General features: G+C 55.2%; 3 protein-coding genes across 3 annotated transcripts; 1 reads left to right on the top strand and 2 right to left on the bottom strand.

Annotated features, from left to right (window-relative positions):
- Positions 1-6,208: 6,208 nt before the first annotated feature.
- Positions 6,209-14,650, bottom strand: BU25DRAFT_407055 (uncharacterized protein). The gene has a single exon (XM_033705443.1). It carries the CDS (start codon positions 14,374-14,376, stop codon positions 6,355-6,357), a length of 8,022 nt encoding a protein of 2,673 aa, XP_033565596.1. The 5' UTR covers positions 14,377-14,650; the 3' UTR covers positions 6,209-6,354.
- Positions 14,651-15,513: 863 nt separating this feature from the next.
- Positions 15,514-19,208, bottom strand: BU25DRAFT_445557 (uncharacterized protein; the record flags this gene model as incomplete). Its single annotated transcript, XM_033709443.1, has 4 exons — positions 18,820-19,208; positions 17,046-18,765; positions 16,743-16,989; positions 15,514-16,381 (listed from the first exon to the last, which is right to left on the bottom strand). The coding sequence occupies exons 1-4, from the start codon at positions 19,090-19,092 to the stop codon at positions 15,514-15,516; spliced, it is 3,108 nt and encodes a 1,035-aa protein (XP_033565597.1). The 5' UTR covers positions 19,093-19,208.
- Positions 19,209-20,578: 1,370 nt separating this feature from the next.
- On the top strand, positions 20,579-21,304 carry BU25DRAFT_332672 (lytic polysaccharide monooxygenase; the record flags this gene model as incomplete). The annotated part of the gene is made up of 2 exons (XM_033702451.1): positions 20,579-20,981; positions 21,036-21,304. The coding sequence occupies 2 exons, from the start codon at positions 20,579-20,581 to the stop codon at positions 21,302-21,304; spliced, it is 672 nt and encodes a 223-aa protein (XP_033565598.1).
- Between the last annotated feature and the right edge of the window lie 485 nt (positions 21,305-21,789).

Here is a 21,789-nt window from a genome sequence, read left to right on the forward strand (position 1 = left end):
GCTCGATATCTATCGTTTGGGCTGGACGTGTTGCTTCTTCGATGGTCGATGACACTTCGACAGGAGGCTTCTCATCTACAGCAGGCGCTTCCGTGGTGTGCTTCTCCTTGCTGATAGGAGCCGGGTCGTTCGCTGCAGGAACCTGATCCTGATTAGCCTCTTCAACAGGCTTAGACTCAGCCAGAGCAGCAGCTTCGGCTTCTTTTTGCGCAGCCTCAGCCTTCATCTTCTGCTGAAGCTTCTTCTTTTGAGCCTTTGTAAGGCCCTTGAAAGGATCGACCGTAGGTGCTTCCTCGGCAGGTGTTGCTTCCTGGACGATCGGTACATCCTCGGGGATTGGCACTTCGTTGGCGGTCGATGTGTCCTTGGTAGTAGATGCTTCCTCAACAATATGTGCTTCAGGGATGATGGGTTCTTCAACAGGCTTATCCTTAGCAAAATCTTCTTTGACAGCCGTAGGCGGTGCGTCAGTCGCAGCCTCCACCATCGGTGTCATGGTACGTGTCGTGTCCTGAGTAGTCTCCTGCAGGAGCTCGTCCGCGGCCAGGGCAGCTGCTTCAGCCTCCTTCTGCGCAGCCTCAGCATTCAGTTTCTTCTCCAGTTTCTTTCGCTGAGTCTTGGTGAGGCCTGCGAAGGGGTCCACGGTTGGCGTGTCTTCAATAACAGGCGCCTGCTCAACGGTTTGCGTCTCCTTGGGCGCAGGTGCTGCCTGGAGCGCAGGCTCAGTATCATCGCGAGTGAGGTCGTATTGGACGACTGGTTCATTGTTTCCCCCTTGTTCAGCAGCTGGTGCGCTCTCAGTAGAGACATCCGCGGTAGGTACAGAGATCTGAGTTCTTTCTGGAATGGGCCTGGTCGCTGTTTCAGCTGTGGAAGTCTGCTCAAATGCTGGCTCCAAGATATCTCGAGTGATTTCTTCTTGGACAGATAAATCTTTGATTGGTACTTCGTCAATCATCGGCGTCTCCTTGTCAGTAACATCGGCGGCCAGCTCAGACTTCAGAGCATCGTCTGCAGCGGGCTTGACTTCAGATACAGACGTACCAACTGTAGAGACAATCGGTGGCTCTTCTGTCACAGGTGTACCAGGCTCTGACTCAGCCGCTCTGTTCTTCTTGCCCTTCTTTTTCTTGCTCTTTTTCGATTCAACGACGGGCTCTTCTGGAGCAGGCACCTCGACAGCTTCGCGTGTTGGCTCATCGAGTGCGATCGAATTTGAATCGGTGGCCGCAGGGACACCCGTATTCTCAAAGAAATCTGGGCTCTGCTCCTCAGGAGACTTGGCCTTCGCGACCTCACTTGGGCGGTCATCTTGGGAAGTCGTAACAGGCACAATCGGTGAATCGACTTGTAGCTCTTCACGACCAACAGCATCCTTAGGCAGAGGGATGTCGACTGGATCGGGAAGCGCAGACTCAAGCGGTGCAGGTTCTGACTGTGCAGGTTCCTCCTTCGTAGCAGCTTCGCTTGAAGGCACGCCAACAGGGTCAATTCGACCTTCGACGTTCGATTCTCCAAACTCTTCGACATCAGCAGAAGCCTCAAGAGTCGGCTCGACCTGAGCAGCTTCAACAGGCAGCATGACAGTCTCAACCTCAGATACTGGTGTGCTCGGCTCATCAACTGACTTGCTCTTCTTGCCCTTCTTCTTTTTCTTGTCTTTCTTCAAAGTGGAAGCAAACGGCGGTGGTATCTCGTCCTGCGCTGCAGGAGTTGGTTCCACAGGCGATGGCTCAATGGCTGTGGACTCCTCTGCTTCTGCTGGTGCTACGGCTGCTGCGTCGTCGAGCTTAGGCTCGAGAATCCCAGTTTCGGCTGGAGTCGGGTCTGCATCGGGTGTAGCCTCAATGATATCCTTGGGTGCAACGATGCTCCTGGACTCGACAGGCTCCTGTGCGATGGTGGGTGTGCTCTCCCCTACAGACTCGGTGGTAGTAATAGGCTCATCAACAGTAACTGGGTCCTGGACAGTCGGCAGAGCCTCCTCAACCGGAGCCTCAGGGCCCTTGCCCTTCTTCTTTTTCTTCTTCTTGTCCTTCTTAGGCAAGGGCGCCGCGACTTCCTCGGCGATAGCAGGAGTCTCCGTTGCAGACGCAGCCGACTCCAACGGGTTCTCTTTCTCCAGCAGAGTCGATGCGTGATCCAGTGGTCTGCCCTCTAACCAAGCATCAGTTTCAACATCAGCCTCAACAGGCGTAAGCGGAGTCGCAGTCTCGCTCGGTAATTCCGCGACCTGTTGCTTAACAGGTGCAGAATCCGTTACTTCCGTTGGTCCTGATGCGGGTTCGGCTTCGTCTTTGATGTCTGGAAGCGGGACAGAAGCCGCATCCGCTGTTTCGTTGCGCGGCGCGTCGTGGTCCTTCGGTAATTCCGCTGGATCCTGGGCAATCGAGACGGGTTCTGTAGCAGGCAGAGCGTGCTCGGTAGCAGGCAGAGCGTGCTCGGTAGCAGGCTCAGCCTGTACCTCTGGGGTCCTCACACCACTCTTGCTCTTCTTGCCCTTCTTGCCTTTCTTCTTGGACGTAAAATCCCAGTCTTCCTCAGCAGGCGTGGCTGCAGATGCAAGGCTCTCAGCACTTTGTCCTGGCAACGGGGTAGGGATTGGGTCTACCGGTTCTTGTGCCGCCTCCTCTACAAGTGGTGCAGCGCCAGATGGCTCCTGGAGATCATCTTGAGTGTCTGGCAAGGGTACGGCTGCGGCGTCGATGGCAGCTGTGGGTCCAAGAAATGCTTCCAAAGCTTCTGGCTTCGTCTGATTGGCAGCATCGGGCTGTGGGCGCTCATTTGATTCGATAAAGTCAACAGTCGTAGCCGGAACACTATCAGCGATTGACTCTCGCTGTGTCTCAACCACGGGCAAAGATGGACTTGTATTCACAGGAGTCTCAGCCTGCGTACTCTCACGCTTACCCTTCTTGCTCTTCTTTGCCTTCTTCTTGCTCGGGGCTGGCAAAGGGTCTTCAACAACGGGTGCAGCTTCCAAAGCAGGTATAGATGCGTCCTGCTCTTTTACTTTGACAGCCTCATGTATATCGATTGTGGGCTCGACTCCAGGCACATCAGCGACGATCTCGCGAATGCTTGGAACGAGTTCAACCTCGGTGGCCGGCTGTGGCTTTTGCTCGCTGGAAAGCTTGTCCATTGCCGCAGAGGCTTCGGCAGGTAGATCTCTGCTCGGCTCTCCAACACCAGGCGTTTCTATCAATGTCTGCTCTACGGTCTCGATGGGCGCAGGAGTGATGCTCGGAAAGTTGAAAGCCGGAACTCCGCCATCGCCGAAGTAAGAAGTTTGCGGGAGAGAGTACCGAGAAGGTTTGTTCTGCACTGCAGCATCCTGCTCCAGTGCGCGCTCGGATGCAACTTCGGCGACCTCGGCAGGTGCGCCTTTGCTCGCCTCTCCTCCTCCAGGTACATCTCTGCTCTGCTCCTCAGTCTCTGCAGGCGCAAAAGCGGGTTGTGGGAATGTGAAAGCCGGTATGCCACCATCACCGAAATACGAAGCTTGCGGGACCACGTACTGGGTCGGTGTCTCCTGTACAGCCGACTCTGTTGCTTGCTTGCTTGGTACTTCCTCAGCAGTGACTGGTTCAGCGATCAGTTCAGGTAGCTGAGCGCTATTCTGCTTGCTTTTCTTGCCCTTCTTCTTCTTCTTCTTCTTCACAGAAGTTGGCTGAGCCGCCTCTTCATCCGCAACTGGAGCCGTTATCAGTGGCAGTGCGGCTTCTTCGACCTTCGGCTGCTCAACAACAGCAAGTGGTTCCCGAACAGTCGTAGGCTCGGCAATTTCCCCCTCCATAAGTGACTCTGGAACGACCATATCCCTAGCCGGAGTAGCGATGACATCGGGCTCGATGTCTCCGGCGGCCTCGGTCGGTTCTTCCGTCAATTTCGTCTCGACCTTCGACATACCAAAGCCAAACGGCCTGCCATCATCCGTAAAGATCGCGGTCTGCGGCGTATAGCTCCTTGGAAGCGCCTTGTACCCCTCTTCCTCCACTATCTTCCCTGGCGCTTCAGTGTCAAGTGTAAGCGGTGCACTAGTTTCCTCTCGGGCGGTATCCTGAGCCTGAGAAACTTCAGGTGAGACGACAGTGGGTGGTGCAATTTGACGCTCGGGCTTCCACTCCACGGCAACTGGTGCTTCGTCGCGGACTTCCCGTGCCTTCTTCTCCTCCGCAACAGGGGCAGGAGCAGAAACCTCAGGCTCCGGTGTGGTTGTCTGAGCCAGAGCCTGCCTCTTCTTGCCCCAACCGCCAATCGCGCCCCACAGTCCAGAACTCCAAGACGACCTTGCAGGTTCCAGTACTGGTGCTGCCTTCGGTGGCGATGGTGCAGCTGGAGCTGCGGGGGCTTCCTGAATAGCACGCTGGATAACTTCGAGATCCTCAATATTTTGCTCTGGGATAGCAGCAGGTGGCTCCTCGGTCGCTGGGGTCAAAGCTCCATCGTCCTTGACCAAAGAGTCTATAGCATCGTCCTTCTTAACCTCCCCAGCGTCTTTGAAAGCGGGTTCCAAGATCTCCTGCTCGACTTGATGAGGGAGTGCAGCCCCGATAACAGAGCGTCTAGCCTCAACAGCCGGCTCCTGTAGCTGTGTGGCTTCTAGCACCTTCTCCCTTCTTGTCTCCGTGGTCCCCGAGAGGCCCTCCGAGAGGGAGGGACCAGCGCTCGGTTCGCCGACGAGGGTGTCATCGTCGGTTACTAGTGAGTCAGGCTTGTTTGTTGCCCATTCTTCTTCGTTCTCTACGAAAGTCGGAACATGTGGAGCGACAGTAGGCTTCGCTTGCTCTTCGGCAGGTGTAGAGGGTGGGGCCTCGGACTCGGTGGAGGAGGTCTGCTTGCTTTTGCCCTTCTTGCCCTTTTTGCCTTGATTGGAGCTTGAAGATGTGGCGCGCTCCAGCTCGGACTCCTTGTGCTCAGGTGATGGCGAACGGCGACGCAGTGCAGCACCGACGGCACCTCCAGCCAGCGCGCCGAGCGCAGCTTCCTGCAAAAGCGACGATGACTTAGTCGGCGAATAGTTTTCACTGCGATCAGCCGGCCCATCGCGCATCATCTTGTCGTCAAAGAAAGGGCTGGCAGCAAGCGGGCTTGCTCTCCCCAGAGAAGACACCTTAGATACATCGCGGTCTTCTACTTTCGCGTTCTCGAGCGCCGCTGTGAGAGCATTATGGCTCGGTCCAGTCGACGACGGTTGCCCTTGTTGCGCGGAAGCAACAAAGTCAGAAGCCTTTGGCGTAACTTGACCACTCTCGGTCACCTCCTCGATCTCACGATCTCGCAGCTCAGGATGTGCGATTTCAGGCCCTAGGTGCGGAGAAATAAGATCAGACACCACGCTCAACGGGTCGAAGAACGGGTCCTCAGACGTCTCGCTAGCGCTTAAGTGGGGAGACTCGAAAGCAGACTCGTAGTCCGCAGACTCATGTGCAGACTCGTACTCGCCTTCAGTCTCGGTTTCTGATTCTCTGGCAGATGAGGCGCGCGATGGACTGCCGCTTGATGGCAGAGCGGGAAGGAGCTCATCGATCTCATCGGACTTGCGGTTGCGCTCGACGAGATACAATGGTCTGAACTCACGAGACGTCGTGAATTCCTTTGAGGGAGACTTGGCATGACGGCGGAACGGTGAGCTCTGAGGGGTTGGGGTCGATAGTGGTTCGGACTCAGCACCAAACTCGTGTTGTTGTACAGCTGGTGAGACGGGAGGCTTGCGGAAGCGGATTGGCACTGCAGTTGAAGAGGACAGTCGACGGTCACTGAACGATGATGTTGGTCGTGCATGTTCTGGTGATCGAGTAGGCGAGCTTGGTCCCGAGATAGGCAAAGGAGGGAGCTCATCAGGAAAAGCCTCCAACTGCCACGGCTGCAAGCCCGTAAGGCGCGTCAACAACGCACGGCTATCTTCAGTAGACAGATGTGGCGGTGTCCTTGGTCGATCAATACCCCCAGATGGCGTGAGATATGTGTGGGTACCCTCCAAAGTCGGAAGAGGAGCCTCGGCCCGATTGCCAGGGATGATCCTGTCCCTTTGTGCTTGGGCATCAGTCTCATCTTCGGGCAGTGGAGTGGCTTCGGCCACCGCCCTATCGTCTAAAAAAGACTGCTCGTCGTATTGTCGTCGTTGCTGATCGGTCTTGGCAGGCGAAGCGGAGTGTCGAGAAAGGGAGCGATCCTGTTATCACAACATTAACATTCATTCTAATTACATGCGTAGAAAAGCGCTATCACCACCTAGCAGAACATGTTGTCCAGTCCGATGCTTAGCTTGACGAGTTTGCTGTTATACAAGTCTTGGTCTGTTGTGTCCTTAAGCTAACCAGGAGACTGGCCGTTCTGTCCTGCACGGTGGTGCTATCGCAAAGAAGAGCGATGTACCTTTTCGTCGTCCCGATCCCTCCTCTCTCTGTCATCTCCTCGTGCAGAGCGGCTACTCCTCTTCTCGCGGTGACTACGGCTGCTAGTCGAGATAGTTGACTTTGCGTCGTCGTCATCCGAGCCATATGTTGAGCCACGATCCGACCTATGCTTCCGTCTGCGATGCTTGCGGTCCTCGCCATCTTCGTCATCTCTAGACTTGGACTTGGACGGCTTGCTTGACTCGGCCAAATTCTCTTTTGACTTGCTGCTGAAGAGACCAAAGAAGCCACTTGAGCGCTTCTCCTTCTCCTTCTCCTTCTCCTTCTCTTCCTTGCGCCTGCTGCTTCGATCTTCGTCGCGACGCGAAGAAGCAGAGATCATAGATGCACCATCCTCGAAGTCGTCATCACGCTTCGACTTTCTGCGAGAAGACTTCCGTTCAGCATCGTACAAGTCACCGGGCTCAGACGCAGCAGACGATCGTGAACGGATCCTGCTCTCAGTCGATCCGTCCCTTTCGCTCTCCCTTCGCTTGTGCTTACGTCTGCGTTCACCGTTGGCTTCAGAGCGAGCCTCGGAGATGGTTGACTTTGTGTCCGATATGTAGCCGCTTTCGTCAGCTTCCTTGCGGCGAAGTCTTCGCTTGCGCTCACTACCGTCGCCCAACTCGTAGCCTCGGTCGCGGCTTTGTTCGCGGCTGCCAGATTGAGCTGCTCTTGCCTCGCGACGACGACGGCGTCTTTCTTCACGGTCCGGATCGTCATCGTACTTGCTTCGTGAAGAGACTGTTGATCGCACATCATCATCATCGTCGTATTCGTTTCTCGAGGCGATGATGGTGCTCGTGTCGTCATCAGGTCGGCTGAATGCAGAGACGAATGTGCTAGCATCATCTTGATCGTGCTGGCTGCGCGAGAAAGGCTCATATGCGTTATGTTTGTCGATAAGATCGCTACGGGCCGTCTCTGCCTCGTCATCTGGTCGACTGAAAGCAGTCACATACGTGCTGGTTTCGTCGTAGTCGCTTCGCGCCTTGGGTGGGTATGCGTTGTAGTTCTCAATGAGCTGCTCACGAGCCTTCTCTAACTTCTCTCTCTCCCTTTCTTCCGAACCAGCAGAGAAGAACTCGTCCGAGTCCCGCTCCACAGACTGCTTGCGTTGTTGGTCATCAGGGGCATAGTAGCCAGAGTCCTGAATGTTGCGCGATGCCGGAGGCTCAGGTGCGGGTACGAAGGCAGACTGAGTGGGAACCTTTGGCGCCTCAACGCGAGTCTGCTCAGGGGAGTTGTACTTGACGGCGCGGCCCAAGTAGTCGTCGTACTTCATCTCGGATCTCAGGGGAGAGCCAACAGTAGGTGACCATTTGCCGCTGCTATGCCTCTTCTCCAGCTTACGGCGAGGTGTCTTGTTATCAGAGGGCTCCTCAACGCCTTCAAATGCATAATTGGGGATTGTGATGGTCTTGTCGTTGTCGTCGCGTGATCGTGTGCCATTGGGTGGGGACGTAGGCTCTTCTCGACGAGGGGCGTACTTGCTTGCAGCCTCCAAGGCTTGTCTAGCATGTTCGCGCTCCGCAGCTATACGGTCTTGATCCTGTTTCGCAGAAGCACCCATGAGTGCAGCAAATCCTCCAGCAAGAGTAGCAGTGGTGGCTTTGCTGCTGCTGCTTTCGCCGTATCGTGGAGCATCTCTAGATTGAGTGATCTCCTTTGAACCTGGAGATACGTCGCCAGAAGCAGGCTTGTCCCACGTCACGTTAACTGGTGCTTCGTCACGGACTTCTCGTGCCTTCTTCTCCTGTGCAACTGGTGTAGGGCGAGGATAGGGAACTACCGTAGACACTGATGTTGCTGACTGCGTATCGTCGCTAGCTCCCCAATTGTAGCTGGACAGCTCTGAAGCGCTGGGTAGGTCCCTCGGAGGCGGGGCGTTGTAGGTAGGTTCCATATCCCTGATATCGCGCTCAAGGTTCGGGCTCGATGGTCGGCTGTCATCACTCATCTCCCAGCTCTGCACGCTCATCATGCTCATGCGCTTTGCCTCCTTCTCTCTCCTCGCTTGCTCCTTCTTGCTCATCGTGCGTAGGAACTCCTCCTGTGGTGGCTCTGGAGCGCGGGCTGGCTCCGACTCCACCCTTCGTGAAATGGCGTGCGTTACTACTTCCTCATCAGCATTCTTACTCTTCCGCTTACCTTTCTTGCTCTTCTTCGATGAAGGAGCCGCCCAATCGTCCTCCTCGGCCGCCTTCTTCGTAGGCTCGGCGAACTTGCTAATCGAGGGCGACTCAATGAACTCGCCAGGCATGTGCAGCTCTTCTGGAACAGCGGTGACATTGCGCTCGTCAAAAGTCGTGTCCTTGAACTTTGAGAAAGAAGGCACACCTGTCTCAGACTCGGTGATGTAATCGAAGTAAGGCGACGGCGACTTGTACTCTGCGCCCATCGACGGAATGGACGAGACAGTAGACGCAGCAATGGTAGACCGTGCAGCATTCGAGTCCGAGAACGGATTGCTGATGGTCGAACGGTTGTCGGCATGCTTGTAATCCCAGTCACTAGGATCGTCGTCCTTATCATTCCGCGCGATCGCTGCTGCAGTCAACGCACCTGCTGTACCTGCTGCAACGGCAGCCGCAGCAGCAGCTTTCTTTGCCTTTTTGTCCTTCTTGCTAGACTTCCTCGACATAGCGCTTTCGGTGCTGTCCCATGTGGACTCGTCTTTCCTGTCCGGAACATACTGTGTGCTCGGCGCAATCTCCTTTGGCTCTGGAGCTTTCGACTCGGCTCCAGGCTGGTAAGTCGTTGTCTTCTGCCTAGACTTGGGCGAGTCATGCTCGACAATAACTTCGTCTTGAGAATACTTCTTATCGTGCTCCTTCAGCTCGCGGTCCGAAATGAATTGCTCCTTATAAGACTCAGGGGTCGGCACGTCGAAGTGATGGAACTGGTTCTCGCCCCAGCTGACTCTTGAAGGTGCGTTCTTTGGCCGTGGCTCTTCCTTCTCCTGCACAGGTTCGATGTTCGGTGAAGGGGGCATGGATACGCTGCGAATCGATGGCGCCCTACTACCAGGAGGCGTGGCTTGAATTAGGTTCAGGGTGGGAATGGGATCGGGCATGGGCGGGCCATGGCCGTCTCTGGTTGCGGTAAACGAGTATGAAGGAGGATATGGCGGACCTTTTGGCTGGCTAGCTCCATAGTCGTCAAGCGATTCGTAGACATGTAGGTCAGGAGCCCCCTCATTGGGATCGATAGGGCGGACTTTGGGCAAGTTGTCATTCTCGAGAAGGTCCTTGGGAGCAAAGAAATCTGCCTGAGATACTGGCTTCGCAGTGTACCTGTCTTCCCAGTCTTTGAAGACATCCTTAGTTGTCTCCTTCTTGAACATGTTAGGGTCAAAGATATCTTCGTCCGCGTAGTCCTGGGCGATCTTGCTTGGCTCGATCTGAGCGTAGCTCGGCTCATACGTCTTGACGCTGCTCGGCTCGTACTCGATCGCCTTGCTTGGCTTGTAAGTCTGGTAAGATGGTTCGATCTCCTTCTCAGACGACGATGTATCGCGCCAGTTCTCACGACGCTGTTCACGCTCCTTGCCCTTGTCCTTGTGCGACGAAATTGCTGCGCTTGTGATGGCTGCAACAGCTCCTGCAGCTACAGCTCCTGCCGCAGTAGACTTCCAGGCATCCGGCTTAACCAGATCGCGCTCGCGATCCTGCAATTCTTGCTCTTTGCGCCGGACATCGGTGGCCACCGAATTGACTGAGCTCCCTGTGGGCTGATAGTCCAGTCTGCGTCGATCGCGGTCACTGTCGAAACGATCCTCCTCGCGTCGTCGACGGTCCATGTCTGCGCGGATCTCAGCTTCGCGCCTTTCGGCCTCGATGGCTTCAGCTTCGCGACGCTCCCTACGCCTTTGCTCCTCCTCGCGCTCCAGGGCATCTCTGCGCTGTGCCTCAGCTCGAGCTTCACGTTCTCGACAGTCTCGATCTTCCGCCTCTTGAGTTTCGCGCGCCACCATCTCGTCGTGCTGGCGGCGTCGCTCTGCCTCAAGACGGTCGGTCTCGATCTTGGCAAGGCGTTCTACTTCCATGAACTTACGAGCTTCCTCCTGTTGGCGTTGCAGCTCACGTCGGCGGCGCTCGTCCTCGTCTCGACGAAGGTCTTCGGCTCGACGCAGATCATCTTCTCGGCGGAGTTGTTCGCGTCGTCGCTCGTCTTCAGCTGCACGAAGTTCATCCTCGTGCCGTCGACGCTCCTCTTCCTCTCTACGCAGATCATCGTCTCTTTGCTGTTGAGCGCGGCGTCTGTCATCTTCTTCATCCTTGCGGTCTTGCTCTTTGCGGCGCTCGCGAGCGTCCTTGGCAGCTTGCTCCTTGGTCAGGTTAAAGCGCACGTTGCTTTGCGCGCTAGATGGGCGGTCACTGTCACTGCCCTTGGCAGCAACAATGGCAGCTGCTCCAGCAGTTGCCGCAAGGCCTGCAATAGCTACATCCTTCTTCCACGATGACTTCTGGATTGGCGATGAGTTTGCGCGACGTGGCAATGCTGGAGGGGCCGAGTGTTGATGGTTGTTGATGATGATGTTTTGAGCCTGAGCTTGCATTGGGTACGGCGGAATAGGTACTTGCGAAAAGACTGGAGGCCCAGCTGGTGCTGTGTAGCCTTGTTGAGATGTGGGCTGAGTAGAGTAGATGGAACCGGGAACCTGGTGCATTGGCTGAGGCTGCTGTAGACTGATCGCGCCGGGGCCAGTAGTAACAAGAGCCTGAGGCGTGGAGATCAAGCTAGTGCGTCTGGCATCGAAGCTTGTCGGATCGTTTGAGGCGACTGGATACACGGTCTGTAGCGTGTGCTGGCTACTCGACTCACTATCGTGGTGCGATAGACGTGAAGCAGCCACACCTGCTGCTGCTGCTGCACCAATCGCACCAGCTGCAGCAGGACGAGCAAGAGATGTGCTTGCAATATTGTCGTAGAGATTGTCAGATGACCGCCTCTTCTTCTTGCCGAAGCCCCATCGCCAACCCCATTTGTTTGTGCCCGAGCCATTGGAGTTGAGCGACTCTCGGCTCTGAGTCTTGCGCAAGTCGAGGTCTCCATACACTAGGTCGCCATCACTGGCAGATGAAGATGTGCCATTGTCGGGCAGATCTTCCCACTCGTCATCGCCGTACTGTGAGGTAGCTCCAGGTCGTCGACGATCGCTGCTCCTTTGGCGACTACGACGTTCACGTACTGCCACGACCTCAGATTCAGGCTTGCCGATGTTGCGTCGATTGGCCTTAGCAACTGCAATAGCCGCTGCAGTCGCGCCAAGTCCAGCAAGCGTAGCCTTGAGGCGCTCATCCGAGCTTTGTTTCTTGAGGTTGTGAGAAGAACGCTTTGTCTTCGTCCTTCGCACGAATCCGCTGCCGAAGGCCATGTCGGACTCGGATGACGAAGATGACCCATTGCCAAAGTTGAAGAAGCCCTTCTTTTTCTTCTTGTGCGTCGAGCTTGACCTCTTGACCCGCTTCTCCTTTGGTGGCGGTGCAGCGAAGAACCCTCCGAGAAAGCCGCCTTGGGACTGGTGCTCCTGAGAGATGTCGATGAAGGAGGCGCCAGATGCTGAGCTTCGTGATGACTTGTGGCGTAGCTGTTGTGACCGTCGGCGTCGGCGCTCGTCCTCACTGCTGCTATTCCTTCGGTGCTGAACGTGGACCTTGTGAGCTGACCTAGAGCGACTGCGACTCCCGTTCTTTCGTCTTGTAGCCGCACCAAGCGCGACTCCAGCAAGCCCCGCGCCAATCGCAGTACCAAGGCCAGACTTCCTGTCCCGTGATCTCGAGCTGGAACTTGACCGCGAGCCGTGGCGCCTCACAGTCTTGTAGTCCTTCTTGTCTTTGGTCACCCCTGTCGACATGATTGAGACTCGATCATGAGAGCGGCTTCGGTGACGAATACCAGCACTACCATAGCTGTAGCGTTTGTTGCGCTCGGACTCCCTGCTACGACTGCGGCGCGAGTGGCGTGACTGACTGTCGCGACCAGACTTGATGCTGTAGGTATCATCGAAATCGTTGCGGCCTGAAGTAAACAGTGCCTTCCCAGCAGTAGCAAGGCCCATACCACCCAGGCCAGCAACTAGCCATCCTGCACCACTGCTGCTGCTCTTCCTTCGCTTGTCGTCACCAGAAGAGTACAGTGAGGTGCGAGAGGTCTTCTCTTTCAGTCCGTACCGAGATTTCTTGTCGATGCCGCCAGAGGGACGGTCGTACTCGTCTGAGCGCCGTCTGCGATCGTAATAGTGGTGCTTGCGAGGGGCGTCCATGACAGAAGAGCGAGGATCGAAGCAGTATCTGCATACACCAATGTACTCGGTGTACTCCTCCATCTTCTGGACATCCTCGTGATCCTTCCACCAGTCTACGAACCTCGAGACAGGACCGGTGTGTTGGTGCTGATGAGCCATACCGCCAGACGTAAATGGGCTAGGCGAAGGACCGGCGCCGTTGAAACCATGACCAGGGAAAGCACCAGGCATGGAATGAGTGTGGTTGTGAGTATGCATGTGAGTGTGGTGAGCGTGATCGGACGCATTATGGGAATTATGACTATGCAGCGCGTAGGCTGCGAGGCCAGCAGCTCCAGCAGCATAGAGTCCGGCGTTCGAGCTGCTCGGCTGCTTCTCTGGCTTGCCAGGCCGTGGGGGCTTTGGCGGTGGTGCCTCTGCCGTAGCTTCTTGGTAGGCAGGGATGTTGCTGTAGCTACCATTAACAGCAGTGGTGGAAGGCAAGTCGCCTTGGTGGTATACAGATGATGGACCGCTGGGGCCTGCGGGAGTCGTGTTGTTGTAGGTGTCGTTGGGGTGAGTGCCGCTGTATGATGTATTGTGGTGCACGTTGGAAGTGCTGTAGCTAGTAGAGTGCTGTGTGTTGGACGAGCTGTGACCCATAGCGTAGCCCAAGGCAGCTCCACCAGCTAATCCTGCAGCAGTGGTGGGGAAGCTGTTGGTCTTGCTGGGCTTCGAGCCGCTCGGTTGCGGTGGCGTTTGAGGTGCAACATTGTCGTCGACAAAAGCGCCTGGCATGGAGGTGGGGCGAGGAGGCTTTGAGGAAGATGCGGGTGGATTCGAGCCGTCGCCATAGAAATCAGCAGCCGAGCCAGCACCAGTATCGGCGACAGGATTGGCCTGGGCTGAGGCAGCCATGAGGTGAGGCGTGTCCTGGCCTATGATGACTGAAGGCGGTTGGGGTCTCACACCAGGCTGGTTCCCTACAGACTGGCCCTGGTCGTAGTAGAAGTCGGCAGCAGCACCGAATGGGTTGTGGCCGGGCATTGCACTGGACGAGTACTGCACAGGATCCTGGCCAGGAAACTGGTCCTGCACGTGACTCGACATATTGGGTGAAGCTGGGTACTGGCTTTGGGGAGTGCTCCCGGCTGGCAGTGCGCCGCTCATCATTGGCGCACCTACCTGGCCAGGGAACTGCGAGAAGGCCTCGCTGCCAATCTGCGCGCTGGAGCTGCGGTTCAGTGCGCGCGGCTCTTCGACAATGTCGCCCCGGTAGCCGCCTGCCTGCGACTGCGACACGCTCGACCGGTCGGAGCGCGTCGACCTGCGCTTCTCGCTCTTCTTGCTGTCTTTGCTGCTGCGCTCCCGCTCCTTCTTGCGCTCCTTCCCGTCGCGCGCAGCAGACACCGAGGACTCTGCATAGCTGGACCGCCTGTCTCGACCGTCGCCACGGCGGGACATGCGCTCGTCTCGAGGGTCATCGTAGGGGTCGTCGTTGTTGGGCACACGTGAGCGCGGCATGTCGTCAAAGGCAGTCGCGTAGCTCGCAATGGTCGAAGGTGTGCTATCAGTGCGGCGCGTCGAAGGCTTGCGCGTCGAGGCCGAGGATACAACCGACCGCATGTCCGAGTCGCGATCGCGCTTCGACCGCGCAGTATCGCTGCGACGGCGGCGGCCTTCGTCGTCCTCTTTCTTAGGGGTGGACGAGCCGCTGTCGCTCTTGCCCGTGAACCTGCTCCACATGGTGCCTGGGGTCGCGAGAGGGGCGTGCGTGCGGGTTTGTGTGGGCGGCGATGGGCGCAAATGAACTGGCAATTTGAACTGGCAACTTGAACTGGCAATTCTATGTCGGGGATATCCTAACAAGATTGGGTATCGTCGCGGCAGGTGAGAGGCATTCTTAGCGTCGTGATATCGTCAGGTATTATACAGTATATTCTCCAGGTGCATTGTACAGAGATGCGCGCTATGCAAAAGAGACGAAATGCAGCCTCTCGCCGTCTGCCGCAAGGTGTAGAGGATGCGAAATGTCGAAGCAGCCATGATTTGAGCTAGCCGCCTCAGCTGTGTTGTCCATGATCGACATGGGGGCTGGGCCAATCGCCGCGGTTCTGACGTCTCCACATGCAGATGCCCGACCACCATAAGCACTTCGACGGGCCGTGAGGCTCTTCATCCTTCTCTACCTTGCAATTCATCGTCAAGCTCAGTGATTTACAACCTTGGCCTCTGCACAGACATCAGTTGTGTACCTCGTGTTTACGTCCTTTGTTGACATCTTCGGTTGAAGCCTCGGGCCCACTAAAGCGGGAGCGATACCAAGGGTCAGGGTCCGCTTAATGACCTCGGCGTCGCCGCTTGAGCTTTGAGATGTCGACGCTTCGAGGCTGTCAGAGACTGCGTGATCAAGACCGAAATATAGATTGGAACAATAATGGGGGATATCTGTCGTATTTACTGCTGCTACCATGTGACATGTCAATGCTGGAGTTAGTTCCATGCATCATAATTTAGAAGCATTCCTGTCGCCGACGCTGCCTTGAGCTTCCATCTGCAGCGCTCACTGTCCGTAGGCAGTATGCTTGCCATCATGTAGACAGCTGCGTTCTGCGCGCCATGAACTGTTCCACTTGTAGCAATAATGTCGCCATCTCTTCTGATAGTTTGCGTTCCAGGCCAAGCAAATCAGCCGGCGCATGTGGCTTCCTGTCTCTTACGGGCGCAGAAAATCACTCCATTCGCGAGCTCTGGCGCACCCATCAAGTCCTTCTGTAGGTTCCGCAGTCGTCTTAGCAGCCGGCCCGGGCTTCTTTTTCCGTCCACGTTTTCTTCGCCTCCGTTTACGTGGCTGTGCAGTGCCGTCCGAACTCCAGCACCTAACTACGGTCGTTGCCCAGCCATGATCATCTGGCGAATCTGCATGATCTGGTTGCGCTGATCAGGTGGCAGCTGCGCGATCTGCTCCGGCTGCAGAGCCATGACCTGAGCGTACAGCGCACTGTTGTCCAGTGCTGGCGGCTGTGCTTGCGGCGGAGGTTGCACGTACGGCTGAAGCTGCGGTGGTGTAGGAGCAGCTTGCGGTGGGTAGCCAGGAGGCATGGGGTAGTTGGTAGGCGGTCGTGCGACAGGCGTGGGTTGTGGCTGTGGAGGAGCTTGTACTGGCGGCGCAGCAGGTGCCGGGGCTGTTTCGACCAGCGCGCCCAGCATAGAAGGATCGACGAGGTTGAGGAGGAGGAGAGATTGGAAGATAGCATAAGCCAGCTGTGGCGCCTGTCGCAGCAGTTCAGTAGCCTTGGCTGGGTCCGTCATCACGAGGCCTTTCATCTGCGACAGAATGTCAAGGAGCTGGGGCGCAGGCAGTGTGGAGAGTGTGCGCGATATAGCATCGGGGCATGTAAGGTTCGGTGGCAGATCGACGCCCGGGGGCAGAGGACCGAGTGTGCTCGAAGGCTGCGCCTGCGTGATCTCTGGTGGCTGTCCGTTCATCGGTGGGGGAGCATTCTGGTTGGAGGGCGCGTTGTCGCCGGAGCCGTTGTCGTTGGACCAGTCCACCCTCAACTTCCTGCCCATGATCTCATAGTCGTTCAGGTTGCGCACCGCGGATGCTGCTGCGTCGGCGTCGGCGAACTCTGCGAAGCCAAACCCCTTGGGTCGGCCTGTCTCCTTGTCATAGACCAGCCTGAAGTTTAGTACCTGACCCACACGGCCAAGTGTCTCAATGATGAGCTCTTCGGTGCCGCCTATACAGCTATGTTAGTAGTGTTCCTGTAAGATTTAGAGGACGTCAGTACCATAGGGTATGTTTCCAATAAACACGACACGTCCTGCTTTGTCGTTCGGCGGCATCTTCAGCAAGTGCACTGGCGAGGTGTGGGGTATCTGGGTAACCTGCGATAAGGGTCATGTAAGTTGGCGCAAGAACGGTGGTTTCTTTGAAGCGCTCACGTCCAGCGATTCACATCTTAGCGCGTTCAGCGAGCGCACGGGCCTTTCACGGTCCCCTTTATCATCATGCAAAGAAAGACAGCTTTTCAAAATATGTTGCGATAAGTGTTGGAGGGTTGTCAATATAGTCTTTGAGTACGTGGAACGGTATCTACGAGGCTTACTGTATTTCGAAGCTATGATGGACGATCCATGAATTTCTTGAGACTTTAGGGTGTATGCTCGAAGTTGAGACGTAAAGTAGACCCACTGTGAGGTAGTCGTAGCGATGAACATTATGTGCGGGCTGTGCAACGAGACAGAAGACTATCGTTGAGTACGGTGTCCGATCCTCGCTCATTCTAGGCTTCTTGCTAAAGTTGGTCGTCCCTCTTGACACATTCACAGTTTCGGTGCGCAACACGACCCATCCTGTCCAACTGTCGCCTCCACACTCGGCTGCTGATGCTGCTCGCTCAGCAACTGACTCTTATTAAACGCCTGCTCAGACGGCGGCACATCCAGCGCCGGGTTCTTATCAAAGAAGTTAACCGGCTTCATATGAATCTTAAGAATCTCACACGGCATGACCGGGAAATCCTCGATTCTAGGCACATGGTTGATACCGGCCTGAACATACAGCACAAGATCTGTGTCCTTCACGTTCTCGTTCCTCTCGGCCCATGATCGAACGCCAGTGCCGCCTCGTGATTGGTTGGTGTATGTGCCTCCAGCGTATAGCTCGCCGTCGCGGTGTTTGACTACGTAGATGTCGTGGTCAGAGAACTCGGCGCGCTTGTAGTTGAAGCTGTCCTTGTCTGAGAGAATCTTCTGGAAAGGAGGTACCTGGATCTTGTAGGCGACTGGCTTGCCGTTGATTGGATTGCGCACGTTCGGGTTCTGGATCTTGAACGTTCGGTTGTTCTCGTATGCGGCGTCGTAGCCGCCAGACTTCTCGACAATGGTCTCTTGCACGTAGTACCCAGTTCCGTGTGGGTTGAAGTCTGACCTTGGCATCGGGAAGGCTTCATCGTAGACCAGTCTGTTGTTGTAGCCATCGATCATGGGGTCGACACGCAGCGAGAAGATGTGCTGGTGATGGACCGCAAGTACACCGGGATGGACGACGGTACCAAAAGGAACCTCGACGCCCTCATCAATAGGCTGTGTACTCAGGATTCCAGTGGCCCGGATTTCGTAAGTAACTTCTCCAGCCTGGTTGAAGATGAAGGCCAGAATGTACTCATAGTTCGACACTGTGATGATCGACTGCAATACCAGCTCGCGCGATCGGACAACCGCCGCTCGGCCAGTGCGGTAGTTGGTGTGCTTCCATCCAATACCTGCGTCTTGCTCGTGAATGCACACAACGTTCGGCATGTCTATTACGCTTCCCTTGTCGTCTGAGAGCACAGAGCTGAGGTAGTAGATCGAACCCAAGCAGTCGCATCCAAGCTTCAGATTGTTCGCCATGATTCCGGCACCGGCGTCGCCCAAATCAAAGGCGGACTTCTTGTGGAAAGGGTGCCGAGGGTCGGCGTATGGGATGTTCATGTCGCTCAGACTCAGTCTGTAGAAAAGAGGTCGGCTGTCGTATCGGACATCATACAGCACCATGCCCTCACGCTGGTTGAAGCCAACTCTGAAGTTCCACTTCTGCCACGACAAGACACTTGAGGTACCCTCCTGTTGGATCTTGAAGCTGGCACCTTCAGGCTGGACAACGTTCAAAGGCTTCAAGTCGGTTCGAAGAGTCTGAGCTTCCGGGACGTACTCATTCGGCGGCTGGACCTTGTACTTCTCGATAGGCTTGATTGTGTTGTCAGCTCCAGTGGGCATGATGTCGATCCGAATGACTTTCATTGTTTCGGTGCTAAGGACCGGTGAGATGGGAATTGGCATGGCGTAGTGGTTGGAGTCGGCTTCGGATGAGTTGTTGGGGTCTCGTAGGTACAGGAAGCACTGATATAGCCTGTCCTCATCGTTTATGCCGTCGGATCCATAGATCCAGGGATCGCTAATGACAGTGGTGCCTTCTGGTAGTTGCAACTTAGCGATCTCAGCTTGAACACGCTCATCCGCGAGGACGATCTTTTCGATAGCCACGATCTCATCGCCATCACCATTAGCGTGAATGAAGGGTCCGAGAAGCACGTTGCGCTCGACGCGCCTAGATGTAAGGTCGATGACCGCTTCGTGGAACTTGTTCTATATGTTCAGTCAGATGCAGACCCTCAATGGAACTGATAGAAGTATTTGTACTGTGTTTCTGATATAATAGTTCAGAAATGCTTTCCTGCTGATCTCTGGTCTTGACTTTCCGGCGTGCTCGGCTTCCAGGTACCGCAGGACTTCAGCCTTGGGTGGCTCCTGCAATGTAACAACCTTGAAGTGCAGGTCCGTATGAGCTGGCCACGAAGCTTTGATTATCGATACTGCAGTCGTGATCTCTGAGGCTGATAGCGGTGCAAGGGGATGCAAAGGCACCACCTTGGTGGCTTGCGGTGCTGCATCGGTGGCGACTTCTGTAGACATCTTGATATGAGGCTGTGATGAATGCCGGCAAATGCGAAATGATCTGGATGAAGTTGAAGCTTGAGTACTTGTAGCTTTGCTAGATTTCTCGATAGTCACCTAACACAGATTGTGTGTGATCAACTACAGTCTAAAACTTGATAAGAGAGTGGATCTGCTATCTTCAACGCCAGCGCCATCGTCGAAATCGGATGGACTTACTAGAGAACGGCTAGTGGATCGCTTGAATGGTGGAATGGTGAATGCAGGCGGAGTGACGACCCCGCTCTCGGGCGACGCATGCCGGTGTTGCGCCTTGAGCCGCCACCATCGCTCACGTCCTCTGCAACAACAGCGTCAAGAAGATGCCTTGTCCTCACCGACTTCACATTGTCGTCCTCGCGATGTCGCTATACCAATATGTCTGGCAGCGCTTGTCTAGCAACATCTGCATCAGACCGATAACCACACGTTGAACCGTTGGCGCAACGTCGTAACCTCCTCGAAGGGCTTCTGGACATTGCTCCTTCGTAACACGCACCAGGAGAGCTAATATCACGATCGCAACAGCGTCATCGAGAGGCAACGCCGTCGCGCTGTCTGGCTGAAAAGTCTCACCTCGATTGTTTGAAGCTCCGGGGGGCTTTTCACCTTACATCTGAGCACAGCTGTGGAACAGGCCGGCGTAGATTTACCACTTGTCCTCTTTGCCATTCGTTCTATCAGGGTGAGAAGAGTGGCGACGAACGATGTCTTCCTTGAGATAGATCGCGAGACTGCTCGCGTATATCGACTCCAGGCCGGTATTCGGGAAGCTCATCTGAACTGGATAGGACTCACATCATATGATTACAGTTGCCCTTTCCCTTCGAACCGATAGAGCGAGGCGCAAAGTCCATGTTTTGTTACTTGTTTTGTTTTGCATTTTTGGCGTTCTTGCGTCCCCCCTCAAATCCAGAACTAATATGGCATATTGGCCCAGATATTAATCTACCCGGCACGTGGACTGTTCGACCATTTACAAACTTGATATTACCGATCAAGATCTCAGCCGTGGATTGGGAATCTCGAGTAGGGATGGCTTGACGACGTTTCGAACATGCTGGCACGACAGCGAAGCGACATTCGAGGATTTGTTTTAGATTGCTTGGCCTACCAGCGCACGCCCGCCAAATGTCCATGTCGACGTTTCAAGCCAAGACTGGTCCACATTCGACAGCCGCCGGCAGCGGAGACATTGTCTCCGCCTCATGATCCGGCTCATTAACCGACATAGCAGTAGCATTGCGATGTAGACTCATTTGTATGCCAATGCTTGATCCAATCAAGAGTGGACGTTTAATATGGATGGACATGATGTGAGTCCTACAATATGGACATAACGATGCGTCAGGCCGCTGCATCTTCGAAAAGCTATATAAATCGAGAGACGCACTGCATTTGATATTCAGCATCTTCGACTATCTTCGAAACATTCACACCCGCTCCATTTGATAACCCAGCAATCATGAAGTCCTTCGCAGCAATCACTCTTCTTTGCGCGGCGCTCGCTGAAGTCGCCCACGGTCACTACATCTTCCAGTACCTCACAGCGAACGGTGTCAAGGGAGCTCAATACCAGAACATCCGCAAGAACACCAACAACAACTCGCCTGTCATCGACCTTGCATCGAACGATCTGCGCTGCAATGTTGGCGGTGGAAGCGGAGCTTCGACCACCACAGTCTCAGTCGCTGCCGGATCATCAGTCACATTCACAGCAGACCAAGCTGTATACCACCAGGGACCTGTTTCTTTCTACCTGACCAAGGTCGCCAGCGCAGCTGCCGCTGATGGCTCGTCCGATTGGGTCAAGATCAAGGAGATTGGACCTACTTTCTCCGGCGGCCAAGCGACTTGGGACCTGAAGGGTATGCCTACACTTACAGGCTCTTTGCATTGTATCAGCACTAACGTTTATACAGACAACTATTCCGTTACCATTCCCTCTTGCGTCGCTGCTGGCGAGTACCTGCTGCGCATCGAGCAGCTCGCTATCCACAACCCCGGCTCGCCTCCTCAGTTCTACATCTCCTGCGCTCAGATCAAGGTTACCGGTGGGGATTCGAAGACTCTCTCGCCCACTACTAAGATCCCCGGTCACGTCAAGGCAACCGACTCCGGCTATACGGCAAACATTTACAACAACTTCAACAGTTACACTGTCCCTGGACCCAAGGTTGCCACCTGCTAGATCGAGTCATGAAAGTATTGAGCAACATGTCCTTTCACGCAAGTTCAATATAACAAATATGCATTGCATTTAAGTTCATACTACTTCGCCTTATGCCTTTCTTCAACGTACCGGCTTCTCAAGTGTTCGGTCGTGGCGTTTGCTTGATCTACAACCGCTCGCAACATGTCTCTGTTCGTGGCGCCAAACCATGATTACAAAACGACACGACTTCACATCACCCCCTATGGGTCCTGTGACTTGCATCACAGTACGTCCGTCGTCGCTGATCGCCTCCGCGTTCGCAATGTTGCCTCTGCGCAACAACACATCAGTATTCACGCTCGCCCATTCAAGGCGGCACTTGGCCCCTGGTATATTTATAGCAAGTATATTCGCCTAAAAGAACTCACCCTCATCGCCCATTGATTCCACATTGGCAGACTTCAAAGCTCGTATCAGCCACTACCAGCTCCTGCACCTTAGTGTCCACTGCTGATCCTCAA

The sequence above is a fragment of the Macroventuria anomochaeta genome (assembly GCF_010093625.1).
Source record: "Macroventuria anomochaeta strain CBS 525.71 unplaced genomic scaffold BU25scaffold_4, whole genome shotgun sequence".
Classification (NCBI taxonomy): Eukaryota; Fungi; Ascomycota; class Dothideomycetes; order Pleosporales; family Didymellaceae; genus Macroventuria; species Macroventuria anomochaeta.